Source organism: Stegodyphus dumicola, chromosome 5, assembly GCF_044657685.1.
Source record: "Stegodyphus dumicola isolate Sdum_Otavi_A_Nest chromosome 5, ASM4465768v1".
NCBI classification, from domain to species: Eukaryota; Metazoa; Arthropoda; class Arachnida; order Araneae; family Eresidae; genus Stegodyphus; species Stegodyphus dumicola.
Genome location: NC_140772.1, coordinates 137699966 through 137712756, shown reverse-complemented (window position 1 = coordinate 137712756; position 12791 = coordinate 137699966). Strand labels below are relative to the sequence as shown.

The 12791-nt window shown below is 31.8% G+C and overlaps 1 protein-coding gene across 3 annotated transcripts in view; it reads right to left on the bottom strand.

Moving 5' to 3' along the window:
• Positions 1-7267: 7267 nt before the first annotated feature.
• Positions 7268-12791, bottom strand: part of arm (armadillo) — a 120341-nt gene continuing 114817 nt past the window's right edge. For 2 of the 3 annotated variants that reach the window (XM_085817103.1, XM_085817104.1), the window contains exon 17: positions 7268-8467. In XM_085817103.1, coding sequence (XP_085673229.1) covers positions 8256-8467 — 212 coding nt within the window. In that variant the 3' untranslated portion in view covers positions 7268-8255. The remainder of the gene's footprint in view (positions 8468-12791) is intronic. The other variant, XM_085817105.1, reaches the window with a different exon arrangement.

Genomic DNA, 12791 nt, shown 5'->3' with positions numbered 1-12791 from the left:
TGTCGAAGCAAATGGTGCGGAGATGGTGTCGCACATTCAGTGATGGATTTCAGCAAGTGGAGGACATACCGAGAGCTGGACGGATGTGCACGGCCACTACAGATGCAAATGTCGGGAAGGTGGATGACATGATTAGAGCGAACCGGCGTATCACCATTGATGAAGTAGCGGAAGAACTTGGAATCTCATGTGAGCGAGCTCAAAACATCATCCACGACATTCTTCGATACAGAAAAGTGTCAGCACGATGGGTGCCCCGACAATTGACCTCGACACACAAGGAACAACGCATGGGGGTCAGCCTGGAACATCTTGTGCGTTACCATGAAGATGGCAATGACTTTCTGTTTCGGATTGTGACGGGGGATGAAACGTGGGTCCACTATTTCACGCCAGAAACAAGCCGTTCAACGCTTCTTCCATATGCAAAGCCCTGATTTTTTCCTGGAGGGCTTTTTGAAGCTTATCAAGCGATATGACAAATGTCTCAATGTATTTGGTACCTATGTGGAAAAATAAAGGTATGTCATATCTTTAATGTCTCATTCTATTTTTTGACTTTTATACACAACTCTGACACAGTCGACAGGGGAAACTTATTTTTCAACTTACCCTCGTATACTGTCACTTGAGAGACAATGTGTGACAGTAGAAGTATCATGAAAAATATACTAAAGAAAAGCATTTCTAAAAATTCCAATTTTAAACATTTATTGAAAATTTTAGAAACAAGAGAAGAGTAATGGATGGAACAATGATTAAAGCCACCTTCAGCATCTATCCCAGTTCTCTGCACAACCTTAGAACTGAGGAATTTAGGGGCACTTATTAGGTCAAAAATACTATTATCCCAGAGCAACTTCCGAGTTTTGCTTACTGCAGTCTTGCTAGAAGAATACAATCTTCTTGCAACAACTTATTCAGCCTGGTCACCAGAATGTTTGGGTTCACTTTCAAACTTTCTTCAAAGAAGTATAATGGCATTGTGTCTGTCCCTTCTGACAATACCAAAGACCGTAGTGTGAACAGGAAATTTTATTTTCATAATACTGTACTCATAGTCGGTCTTGATCCTGATAAAAGTTCATGTCAGAAGAAAAGTACATGTTTGGCTTCCGAAAGTGATTGATTTTGTGTAAAGTTTCTTCACAACATGCTTCAGTTTCATTTTTTCACTAAGAAGCTGCCCTCTGTGCACTAAGGACTTGCAACAAATATTACCATTTTAACAAATTGTCACAGTGCTCTCAGAATTGCCGTGAAAGAAATCTCCTGAATTGAGTGGAGGGGTTATCAATGAACCCCTGCTACAATGGAAAATATTATCATCTTATCCACTCCTAAGGACACTCGCAAATCATTCTATCTGTTAAGTGTCAGCATTCTTCGAAATCTCATAACTGAGAATTTGGAATTTAAAAAAAAAAAAAAAACCACTCAAAAGGTTAAAATTTTCTTTACTTTACTAGATGCAATTTTTTATATATTTAGCAGATACAGTATATCAAAAATGATTGTTTTCCTTTTTCATTTGCATTTACATCCATTCTTCCATATAAAAGATTCTAACTTTCATCTCCTGAGTATAGTAACCTTATTCTAACAATTCCTTAATCTTTAGGCTAAATTTATGAATGTAATGTTTGCTGGAAAGAATAAAATTACAATATGTTTTAGGGAAATTTTGCTACTTTCTGATTATTTGCCCTCCCGCTGAAGAGTCACTATGTATCCAAAAAGTATTTATATGACAACCCAGGTAATGCACATAGCATGCATGTTTTGGCTGGTGCACTATGTCGATGTTTCATAATGCAGAGTTTGTGCATTTCTCTGATTTTTTTAAATGAAAAAAAATTTTTGTGTACATCGGAACAACAACAACAATGCAAAAAAAAGGATTTCTCAAAAACGGTAAGTGTTTTATTACCAGTGTTTCTAGCTTTTTCAGTTTTACTACTTGATTACTTGTGCACAGTTCTTAATGTGTCCCCACTTTGAAAATGACTGTTGCCTTTTGCTCTTTGTGAAAAACAGATTGCCAACAATATTTTGGTGGGGAGTGCAGATAATCATAAAGTAGCAAAGTTTTGCATTCTATACAGTTCAGTCATTACACTAATGGAGAATTCTTCAATTATTCCATTTCAAAATCCATTAATTAATAACTGCTGAATGTTTCTACTGCATAAGGTTAAATGGTTCTAATAAATTGAGTTTTTACTCAGGTCATTACAATTTTATGCTTTTTCACAATTTAGAACTATTCAGAAAAGTAAAAGTGATTACATTTAACACATGGTTGATTTAAATGAAAAACTGTCTCACTCAGAATCTTTAGTTTAAAAAAGGGGTAACATTTTGATTGCATTAAAAACAAAAGTGCATAATAAATTCTACTCTTTTGGGGGGGAGGAAGATACAAGTCATTGACACAATTTTATAACATTTTCTCAAAGATAGCATTAATTGCTTTCCCATTGCTGGCTAATGCAATTATACTGTTTAGTAAGAAACTGGAAAAGTTGTATTAAAAATTGAATGTTATAACTTGCACTGTCATTTTGGCTTTAAAAACCAGTGGTCTTGACTTACCAGTGCGTGTTATTCCCATGCTTGCAACACACACAGTAAAATAAAAAGAGTTAAATAAAATGGAGAAACTCTTGCAACAAACCACTGAACAAAAGCAATGAAGTACTGAAAGATTTTTACTTAGCAAATGGGTGAAACCTCTACAGGTTCACACTGTGGATGAAATTTCATTATTTTATCACAATTATTCATTGTGGATCAAATTTCATTATGCTTATGAGCTGCACATAAGTAATGAAAGAACTGAGAAGATAAAGACTAGCTTCACTGCTGAGGAAGATTTTCTTTATTTGGGTCCGATTGCCATAGAAGACAACTTTCCTGCTGCTGAAAATGCAATATTGGGAAAAGTGACACATTATAATCAAAAAATTAATATCAGTATCAGATGTCAATTTTGGGTAGGCTTGTCATATCATATAAAATAAATTTTGTATAAAGTATGACAAAATGGATATGTAGTTGCTTGACACCTAATGAAAGATACAGTGTCTCACAAAAGTGATGGGACACTTGAGCTTTACAAAAGGAAACTGTAGTAAAATAAATTAAAAAAACATGGAAAAATTTTTTGTGGGTGTGTTTCATACTTAAATTCAGTAACAATTATTACATAAAATACTTTTTCTCAAAATATTAATTTAATAAAAATACAATTGTTTAGAACGGAGCAAAAAATGGCTCACATAAGTGATGGGACACTTACTTTTCCATCAAATATTAATCCAAAAATTTTACTTTTTAAAACGTTTTAATATTTTGTTGGATTTCCTTTTACTTTTAAAACATGATTTAATCTTCTTGGGATGGATTCGACTAATTTTGTGTGTGTGTGTGATTTTACTCCATTCTTCTTAAAGCACTGATTTTAATTGTTGTTTTGAAGAAATGGTGTGTTTGCGAATTCTTGCCAAATATTCTCTATGGGATTTAAGTCTGGAGATTGTGGTGGTGTTTTTATTATTTCAGGACAGTTATACAGCAGCCAGAGTCTAACGTTCAAAGCAGTGTGCGTGGGGTCATTGTCCTGGTAGAATTTAAAATCGTAATGAAGGTTCAATTTTCATGCTGAAGATTTCAAATTTTGATTTAAAATGTCAATATACTTGTACTGATCCATTATACTGTCAATAAAAACAAGATTACCAACTCCAGCAGACGACATACACCCCCACACCATAACTCCTCCTCCACCATGTTTTACTGTTGGCACAAAGTTCTGTTTGCGAAATTCTTTCCTGGGTTTTCTCCACACCAAGATTCTACCATCAGAACCAAATATAATAAATTTACTCTCATCAGCAAATATAACTTCATTCCAGTAATCAGAATTCTTATTTATGTTGGATTTTGCGAAAGCCAGTCTTGAGTTTTCTATTCTTTTCACTTACGAAGAATTTTTTCCTGGCTGTTCTACCGTGATATCCAGCAGATCGAATTACTCTTCTAATAGTCTCAGGATTAACAATTACTCCGTATAATGCTTGTAAATCAGCAGCAACTTTAGGAGCACTCATTCTTGGATTTTTTTAATATTTCGAACGATAATTCGCTTTATTCCATTGGATAGCTTTGATGGTCGGCCAGGTCTTCTTTTATCCTGAATCATATTATTCTTTTTATATCGTTTAATGATATTGAAAACTGTTGAATGACTCAAGTTAACTGTTTCAGCAGTTTCTCTAATAGATTTACCACGTTCAATATGCAAATTAATAACTAATTTTCGAATTTCAGGCAAAGTTTTTTTTCGTTTAGCATTCATGGCTGCACAGAGCTAAACACAAAAATTCCAAAACAAACTGGAGAGAAATACTGCAGACGATTTTATAAATTATTGCCAAATTGCTTTTGAGTAAAAATAAAACCCCCCAAAAAACTTATTGCTTACTTCAGATGATTTTTGCTGCATAGTACATAGTAGTATCTAATGGTGTCCCATCACTTATGTGAGCCATTTTTTGCTACGTTCTAAACAATTGTATTTTTATTAAATTAATATTTTGAGAAAATGTATATTTAATAATTGTTTCTAAATTTAAGTATGAAACACACCCACAAAAAATTTTTACGTTTTTTAATTTATTTTATTACAGTTTTCTTTTGTAAAGCACAAGTGTCCCATCACTTTTGTGAGACACTGTATGTAAATGCTTGCTAAGAGCCTCTGCATCGGTATAAAAACTGATGATGGTCATTTTTGCAGTATATTGTTGCTGGAAATGGGAGCTTCATACACTTCTGAATGGAATGGATATCTGAAATCAAGGTGGGTTTGGTTGGCAGTTCACAGACAAAAACTATATTAAATTTAGTAATTTAAAGCATTGGCTTCTAAAGTGTGTCACTAAGAACTGGCTCATTGTCACAACAGCTAACTTTAGGAAGCTACCTTTAATAGTTGATGAGTAATTGGATCTGTTAATGCTTACAGTGACTATACAAGAGAAATCTCAAAGCAAACTCTTAACACCGAACTTTATTAGTTACATCTTGTAGTAAGTAATATAACTAAAAGTGGTAACAAAATAAATAATGCAACTTCTCTTCAATTATCAGCAACAGTGATTGGTTCCTAAGTTAGAGTTATCTCATTATTACAATTCTGGAACCTGTCCAGAACAGTATCGACTGAGTTAAGCAAACCAACTATTTTTCTAACACTTACCAAACTTCTGCTCTGGAAGCAACTTTCACTAAGCTACCGGGTAAGATGACATTCTAGTTTTAACTTACACTACTTATCATATAATTAGCATAACCCTGTAGTCTAAGCAAGTAATGTAACAAGACAAAGCATGTAAGAAATAAATTAATCATTAATGTAAAGTTAACTGTTAGCAAACCTTAAATCATAAATGTCCCAAATCTACATATGGAAAAATTTATATAATTTTAATCTGAAGTATATATTGAAATATAGAAGAGTAAACTTAGTTTGATTGTTGTGATACACTTGAACATGAAAAACATGTTAAAAATTTTTCATCAGACTTTTGATTTGCATAAAAAAGAGGGTTCTAAAATCTCAATAATTTAATGGCATAACTTATGTACGGAATTTTAATTCAAAATGTAGATGAGAAATATGAAAAGTAACTATTTAAATAATCATAACTTAACATTTACAAGTTATTTTTCTTTTGAATGTGAATAGACAATAATATCACTGAATAAAGTACTTTATCCCAGATTCAGTTCCTAGTCTCTAGGTGGTAACTCATGTAAATGTGTGTGCAAATGAGTTTTCTTTTGAGCTCTTTCTTTTACAAAGACATCCATTCTAACATGAACCTTATATGCTTCACTGTCGTAAAGAACTTAAATTGCAAAATCTGAGAACTGAAATTGAAGGAATGTAGGTATGCATTTGTAATCAATGACACGACTGCATTCTAATCCGTTACAAAGAAAAAGGGGAAGAGAGATGAAATTCTGAAGTATCTAAACTTACAAAATGTGTTAAAAAATTATTATTTAATACTAATAGATGTTTCATCCATTTGTTTAGTTGTTTAAAACAAAATATTTATTTAATATCACTAAATTTGTATTAGAAAAAGATTTTATAAACTGTATTTTTTACTTGCAGAACACCTAATTTTTTCCCTTAAATGTTTATCTTTAATGATGAAAGATCTGAAACTCCATGCTTTCACAATACTGAATGCATTTCATGAATGAATGTAAAGTTTCTAACTGAATACTTAAATTAACACTTTAAAAGCATGTTCAAATCTTTTACGTTTATTTTTAAAAAATGTCATTTAAAAATATGTTGGATTAAAATATCGATTCAAAAACCAATTTTGCATATTACTTCCTTGTACGAAGTAAAAATTGTACTTTCCAATTGTACTTACTTTAAAAACATGCTTCCTAATTAATGTACTTGAATTAATTATGACCATCAAATGTTAATACTTCCTTGGTCTTATCCAGAATTTCTTAAACTTTTTTTGTCACGACCCCATGTTATCACAGAGATTTTTTCGCGACCCCCAGGACCCCATAATATTTAAGCAAATTTTGTGGGACCCCACAAGCATTGCGCAAATTGGACACATGCGTGTGTGAAACTGTCAATTTTTTCACTTGTACTGTAATATACTATTGCAGTTTTTGGTCATTAACTTTAATTTCTAATTTTAAGACATAGAACAAATGTGAAAATTTTAAATAAGCAGCAAACGAAATGACAGCATCACGTGCAAAGCAAGTAAAATGAATGTTTCTATTATAAAAAGAATGTGTCAAAACGTTTTCCTTTTTTCTTTGTCTGTATTGTCCTATCTATTTTCAGATACATTGTGTAAAAATATTATACGTTAAAGAAATATTGAAACTAATTTTTTTGATGACCTGCACTTTAAGAAACACTGGTCTTCACAATTATCTATCTCACAGCTATCCATATAAAGCACATATAGAACATGATTGCTGTAAGTTTTTGGCCACCCAAGCATTGGACATAATTTCAGCTGATTAGCTGTGGAAACATATTTTTGTATGGAATGAAAATCCACAGATAATCATCCAAAGTCTATTGATAACTATCATGCCATATGCAATCAACTATAGGTGGAAAAAAAATTCTTTTTTGTAAATATGCTGATTTATTTTCATGAAAATTGCAATTGGTTTTCAGATGTTAGTCAATAAACAAAACACATTTTACTACAAATCATTTTAATATTTCTTAGCATCCACAATTGCTAAATAATTAAAATATTTAAATAAAAAGAATAAATGCACATTAAATACTAAAATTCAAAGTTCAGAATAAACATCAAATTAAATAAACTACCACATTGTTTTTGAAAAAATGAGTTTTTATGAAAGTGCACAATTTGTAATCACATTGGCACACACAGGTTATCAGTAATGAAGAATACAAAGGGTGAAAGTTTCTTAAAAACTTTTATAACTAGAAATATCTTTCACAAAACTCAACGTACTGAAATATGCCTGAATTACTTTTCAATGCTTTTTTTTCTTTATGGAATTTTAATTAAAAAATGACAATAAATCTTGACTACAATACATAACCACCCCTCATATTCATGTATTCACTGAAATATGTGCTGGGGTGTATAGTAATACAACATACATTCTATAAAAAGCACCACAAAATAAGAAATGAAAATATGATCTAAAACATTTAAGTTGAATATTGTGTGATATGAACATTATATATAAATTATGTTTAGGGTAAATTCAGTTCAGTATTTGTAATATAAAATCAGCAATACATCATTGATTCAACGAATGCAAAAACTCAATTCTTAAAATTATTTATACAACATTATGCATTTGAAATTATTTTAAAATTAACTAGACATATGATTATGTTAAAAATTAGGGAAAAATAATTTGTCAAGATAATAAATTCAAATAACAAAATCTAAAAGGCCTTTATTTTATAAACAATATGAAATAAATAAATTTAGAAAAATAAGACATTAATATATAGGGTATAATTAGATACAGAATAGGTAGACCAAAATCTAAAATTTCAGGATTGATACAAAGTAATCTTTCTTTTTAGTCGTGAACTAAAATCGGCTGGAACAAGTTCCTTAAAATTCACTGATGGCAGATGTCAAGCAAAGTAAGCAGTTGACTACTCAATACAACTAAAATTAACAGTTTTTGATATTTCACAGATCTGTGTCATACCAAGCTGCCATTTGCTGTGAGGCATCACCATCTTGCGGAGGGGAGGGTAGCATGGGCTCCAAAGTGTCAAAATTGATATCAGGAGGACTGTCTAAATCCATATCTGCATCTAAGGGACCATAACCAGTATGGCCAACTTGTCCTCCAAGATCAAGTCCTTGCATTGAATCAATAGGGACCTGAAGGTCAAAACCTGAAAGTATAGGACATTTTTATTAGAAAACAATTAAATAAACTACTACATTGTTATGAAAAATAAATAACTTAATACAATTTACTAATATGCATCTCAATTTTTAGAATGTAACTTGGAATTCTGGAAAACATAACATTATATAAATAATTTAACAAAAACAACAATGCGAGATATATTCCAAGGTTATCCCCATTGTTACTACTTATATTCATAGTGTGATTGGAAGCATGTTCAGTAAGCAACTTGAAGGTTTAGATTTTGAATCCTGGCAAAGACATTGCACATCTTTCATGTTTCTGCTTCAACGAACCTAATGACTCTACGATGTCTTTTAAGTATGACAGACTGACAGAATTTTTATTTAATCTTCTTGTATACTGTTGCTAAAATAATGCAAATCTTGTATATTATTGCTAAAATACTGCAAAAATTACAGACTCAATCTGCATCACTGGATAATTGATTTTCTAAGATGCGATAATTAATTCTGAATAAACTCCTTTTTGGGGGAGGGTAAAAGGAAAATATAATTTAAGATGAAAAATATACAGAAATTAGAATATGAGGCAACAAGTAATTTGGATAAAGCTTGTACCCCCCCCCAAAAAAAAAGCTGTAGTAATTGTTCATAAGAACAATGAAAGACGCAATTAAAATTTTAAGGTTGGAAGAGTGAAGTCTAGCGAGGCGAGAAGTGAAAATTAAGCAATCTTTTATCCTCCACCCTACAATCCAAGGCTTAAAAGTTCTGTCCAAAATTTTAATGGTTGTATGTTATCAAGAGTAAGGGCAACTGTGATTTATTTAAAAGAGAAAGCTAATGATGACATACAACTATTGAGATATTTGTAATCGCATTCTTATTGGTTAAAAAGAAGTTTAGCTTTCTATCACATCCGAATTATTCTGAAACTTAATACTATTCTTTGTTATTTTTGATTGGTTGTTTACTGTGTCTTGTTTATGAGTTGTTAAACCATGATCTGTTGTAAAGTTATTTATATATAAACTCTGTAAACTTTTTCACTTTCTGCTTGTATTTCTCTGCGTATTGCTCTGTAATAAATATTTGTTTTTCGAACCACGGCATTTTCAATGTTCAACAGCAGAACGTGGTTCGTCAAAATTAAAATGCGCTGATATTTTTTCTAATTGAACCTCCTATACCAGTGTCATAATTTATCGTTTGCGTGATTTTGTGTTGGTGTTTCGAGAATGATGGCTTTCTCAAGCGGATGTGAAAGGGAAGCTTTTGATGTTGCACCATTTGATGGAGTTAATAACTTTACTGTTTGGTGTCGAAGAGTTCAAGCAGTATTTACTGCAAAGGAATTGGATACATTTTTGGAGACAGAAGCAAGTGCGGACAGAACTGCAGATCTTTCGAAATCAAAAGGCATGCGCCTAATTCTTGCACTTTTAAATGATAATATTATTGCTTCTCTTCAACGTGAAGACACGACATGTAAAATATGAAAGAAACTGCAAGCTACATATAGTGCTAAAGGATGAGTCAAATTTTAACGCATAAACGTTTAGCTACCATAAGAAAATCCAAAGATATGTCAATGAGACAACATAATGAATTAGAGACGCATGGAGAGAAAACTCTATGCGTCTCTGGATCTGAAGTAAGTGACTTTGATGTTATTATTTACATGTTAATATCATTGCCAAAGGAATATGAAAATGTTAAGGCATCACTAGAAAATCAACCAAGTGATAATTTGAGTTTGGATTTTGTTACAAGCAGACTTATTTATTGATTCTGGATCTCTTATGATTGATTACAAAAGTGAAAATAAGTATTCTAAACCAAATATGGACAACCCTATTTTTATTAGTGCTTGTAAAGAACTGTTTTGTACTTATTGTAAATGAAAAGAACATTCTGTTAAATTCTGTAGAAAAAAGAACTGAGTCTGTCATAGCTGTGAGAAAACTGGTCAAAGTGAATGTTTTGATAATTCTAAAAAGCAGGCAAATTCAAATAGTAATAAGTATTCATCACATGTAATAACTTTTTTGGCTGGAAATCTGGTGCATGATCAATTTATTATTTATTCTAATGCAACTTCTCACATGTCCTTTCACAAGGAATGGTTTAACTCAATTAACCCTAAGATTGGAACTGTTAAATGCACATCTAAATTGGAATTTTTAGAAATGGAAGGAATTGGTGACATTTGCGGCAAAACTAAAAATGGTTTTGAAATACTGTTAAAAGATGTTCTTTATGTTCCAAAATTAAACGGTTAATTCATTTCTATCAAAAATATTGAAGCAGTTGGTTTGAGCATAATTTGAATTACATCGAAACAAAAACAAGCGTTTTCGATTTGGATATTTGGACAAATGCGGAAAATATTTTAGTGATTTTTCACCAAATCTATTTACAGCTTTAGTAGTAAAGAATGATGATTTTTGGCACAGATTAGGACACTGTTGTGATCAAAAATTAAAACTAATGAATCTTCCTGCAAAAGAAATATTTTGTGAAGTATGCATTCATGCCAAACAAAGTGCTTTGCCTACAGGAAAGGGTCCTTGCATAAAAGAATCCAAACCGCTTATAACTATGCACACTGATATATGTGGTCCAATAGAGCCTCAAACACTCCACGGGGAAAAGTATTTCATGACTATAATTGATGACTACTCACGATTTATGGAAATAAGACTACTCAAAAGAAAAAGTGACATTGCTGATGAACTTAGACTATTCTTTAAATTGAATCCAACTGTCACAAAACTGTGCTGTGACAATAAAATATGTCAGTGGAAAATTGTATGAAGGTGCTAAAAGAGCAGGTGTAAAAACAGATCCTGCATCTCCCTATACACCTTTTCTAAATGGTGTTGCTGAAAGAGCAAATAGAACTGTATTGGAAAAAGCTAGAGCAATGATATTTGAGGCAAATTTACCAAAATTCCTTTGGGGTGAAGCAGTACTTACGGCTGCTTATATAAATAATCGACTCCCAAATAGTTCAATTGACAATCAAGTTCCTTATTTTCTGAAGTATGGTGAAAATCCTGATTTAACAAACATGCGTGTATTTGGCTGTGATGCTTATACTCTTGTGCCACCATCCCAAAGAAAGAAACTAGATGAAAAATCTGCCAGAATGATATTTGTAGGTTATTCGACAATGGGATATTATTTAATGATTCCAGAAACAAAACGCATCATTGTTTCCAGAAATGTTAAATTTAATGAAGAAAAAAAGTAGAAAATCAAAAATACATTCCCGATAGTTCTGATTTGAGTGAAAATGACAATGATGACATTAAAAAAGAAGACAAATCGATTTCAGACTGATAATGGCGAATTAAATGCTGCAAATAAGAAGGAGATACAAAGAAAATGTGCAAGAGAAAAGAAACAACCAGTTAAGTATCCTAATCCTGAGACTTACCAAGTGATGTTTGCACAACAAGACAAGCAAAAACGAGGAAATGAAATCTATGGAAGATAACGACGCCTGGGATCTACAAAGTTTACCCCCTGATAAAAGAGCCATTTCCTGCAAATGGGTTCTACGTAAAAAAAAAGAGATGGAATTTACAAAGCCAGGCTTGTTGCTCGTGGCTTCATGCAAAAGGAAGGAGTAGACTATACAGACATGTTTTCTCCAGTAATTAGTATGTGCTCTTTATGTTTAATCCTGGTAATCATCAATAATGAAGGTTTACAAACTTTTACTTAAGATGTCAAAACAGCTTTCTTGAATGGTAGGTTAGATGAAACCATCTACATGGACCAGCCCAAAGGATATGATGATATGAGTGGTAAGAAATGTAAACTTAAAAAGAGTTTATGTGGTCTTAAACGGTCTCCTCGACAATGCTATCAGGAATTTCTTAATTTTGTTATTAAATTAGATTTTAAGCAATTGGACTCTTAATCATGTATTTTCATCAGAAATCTAAATTGTAAGAAAGTAATTATGGCTCTTTATGTAGATGAGTTATTAATTTCTGGTTCAGATGTAAAAGAAACAAATATTATAATATCATTGCTATCTAAAGAATTTTAAATGTCAAAATCTGAAGGTGTCTCAGAATTTTTAGGCATTACACTGAAGTTTCAGTCCGGTTGTTTATATTTAGATCAGAATCCATATATTGAAAAATTACATGATAAATTTACAATGTCTGATTGTAAAGCTGTTCAAACTCCCATTGAAACAAAATCTACAGCGACTGATTTTCAGAAAGGAAATGCATTTCATGGCCCATACAAAGAATTAATTGGATGTTTACTTAGCATATATTACAAGACCAGATATTTTATTTGCAGTAGCCAACTGCAGGAGCA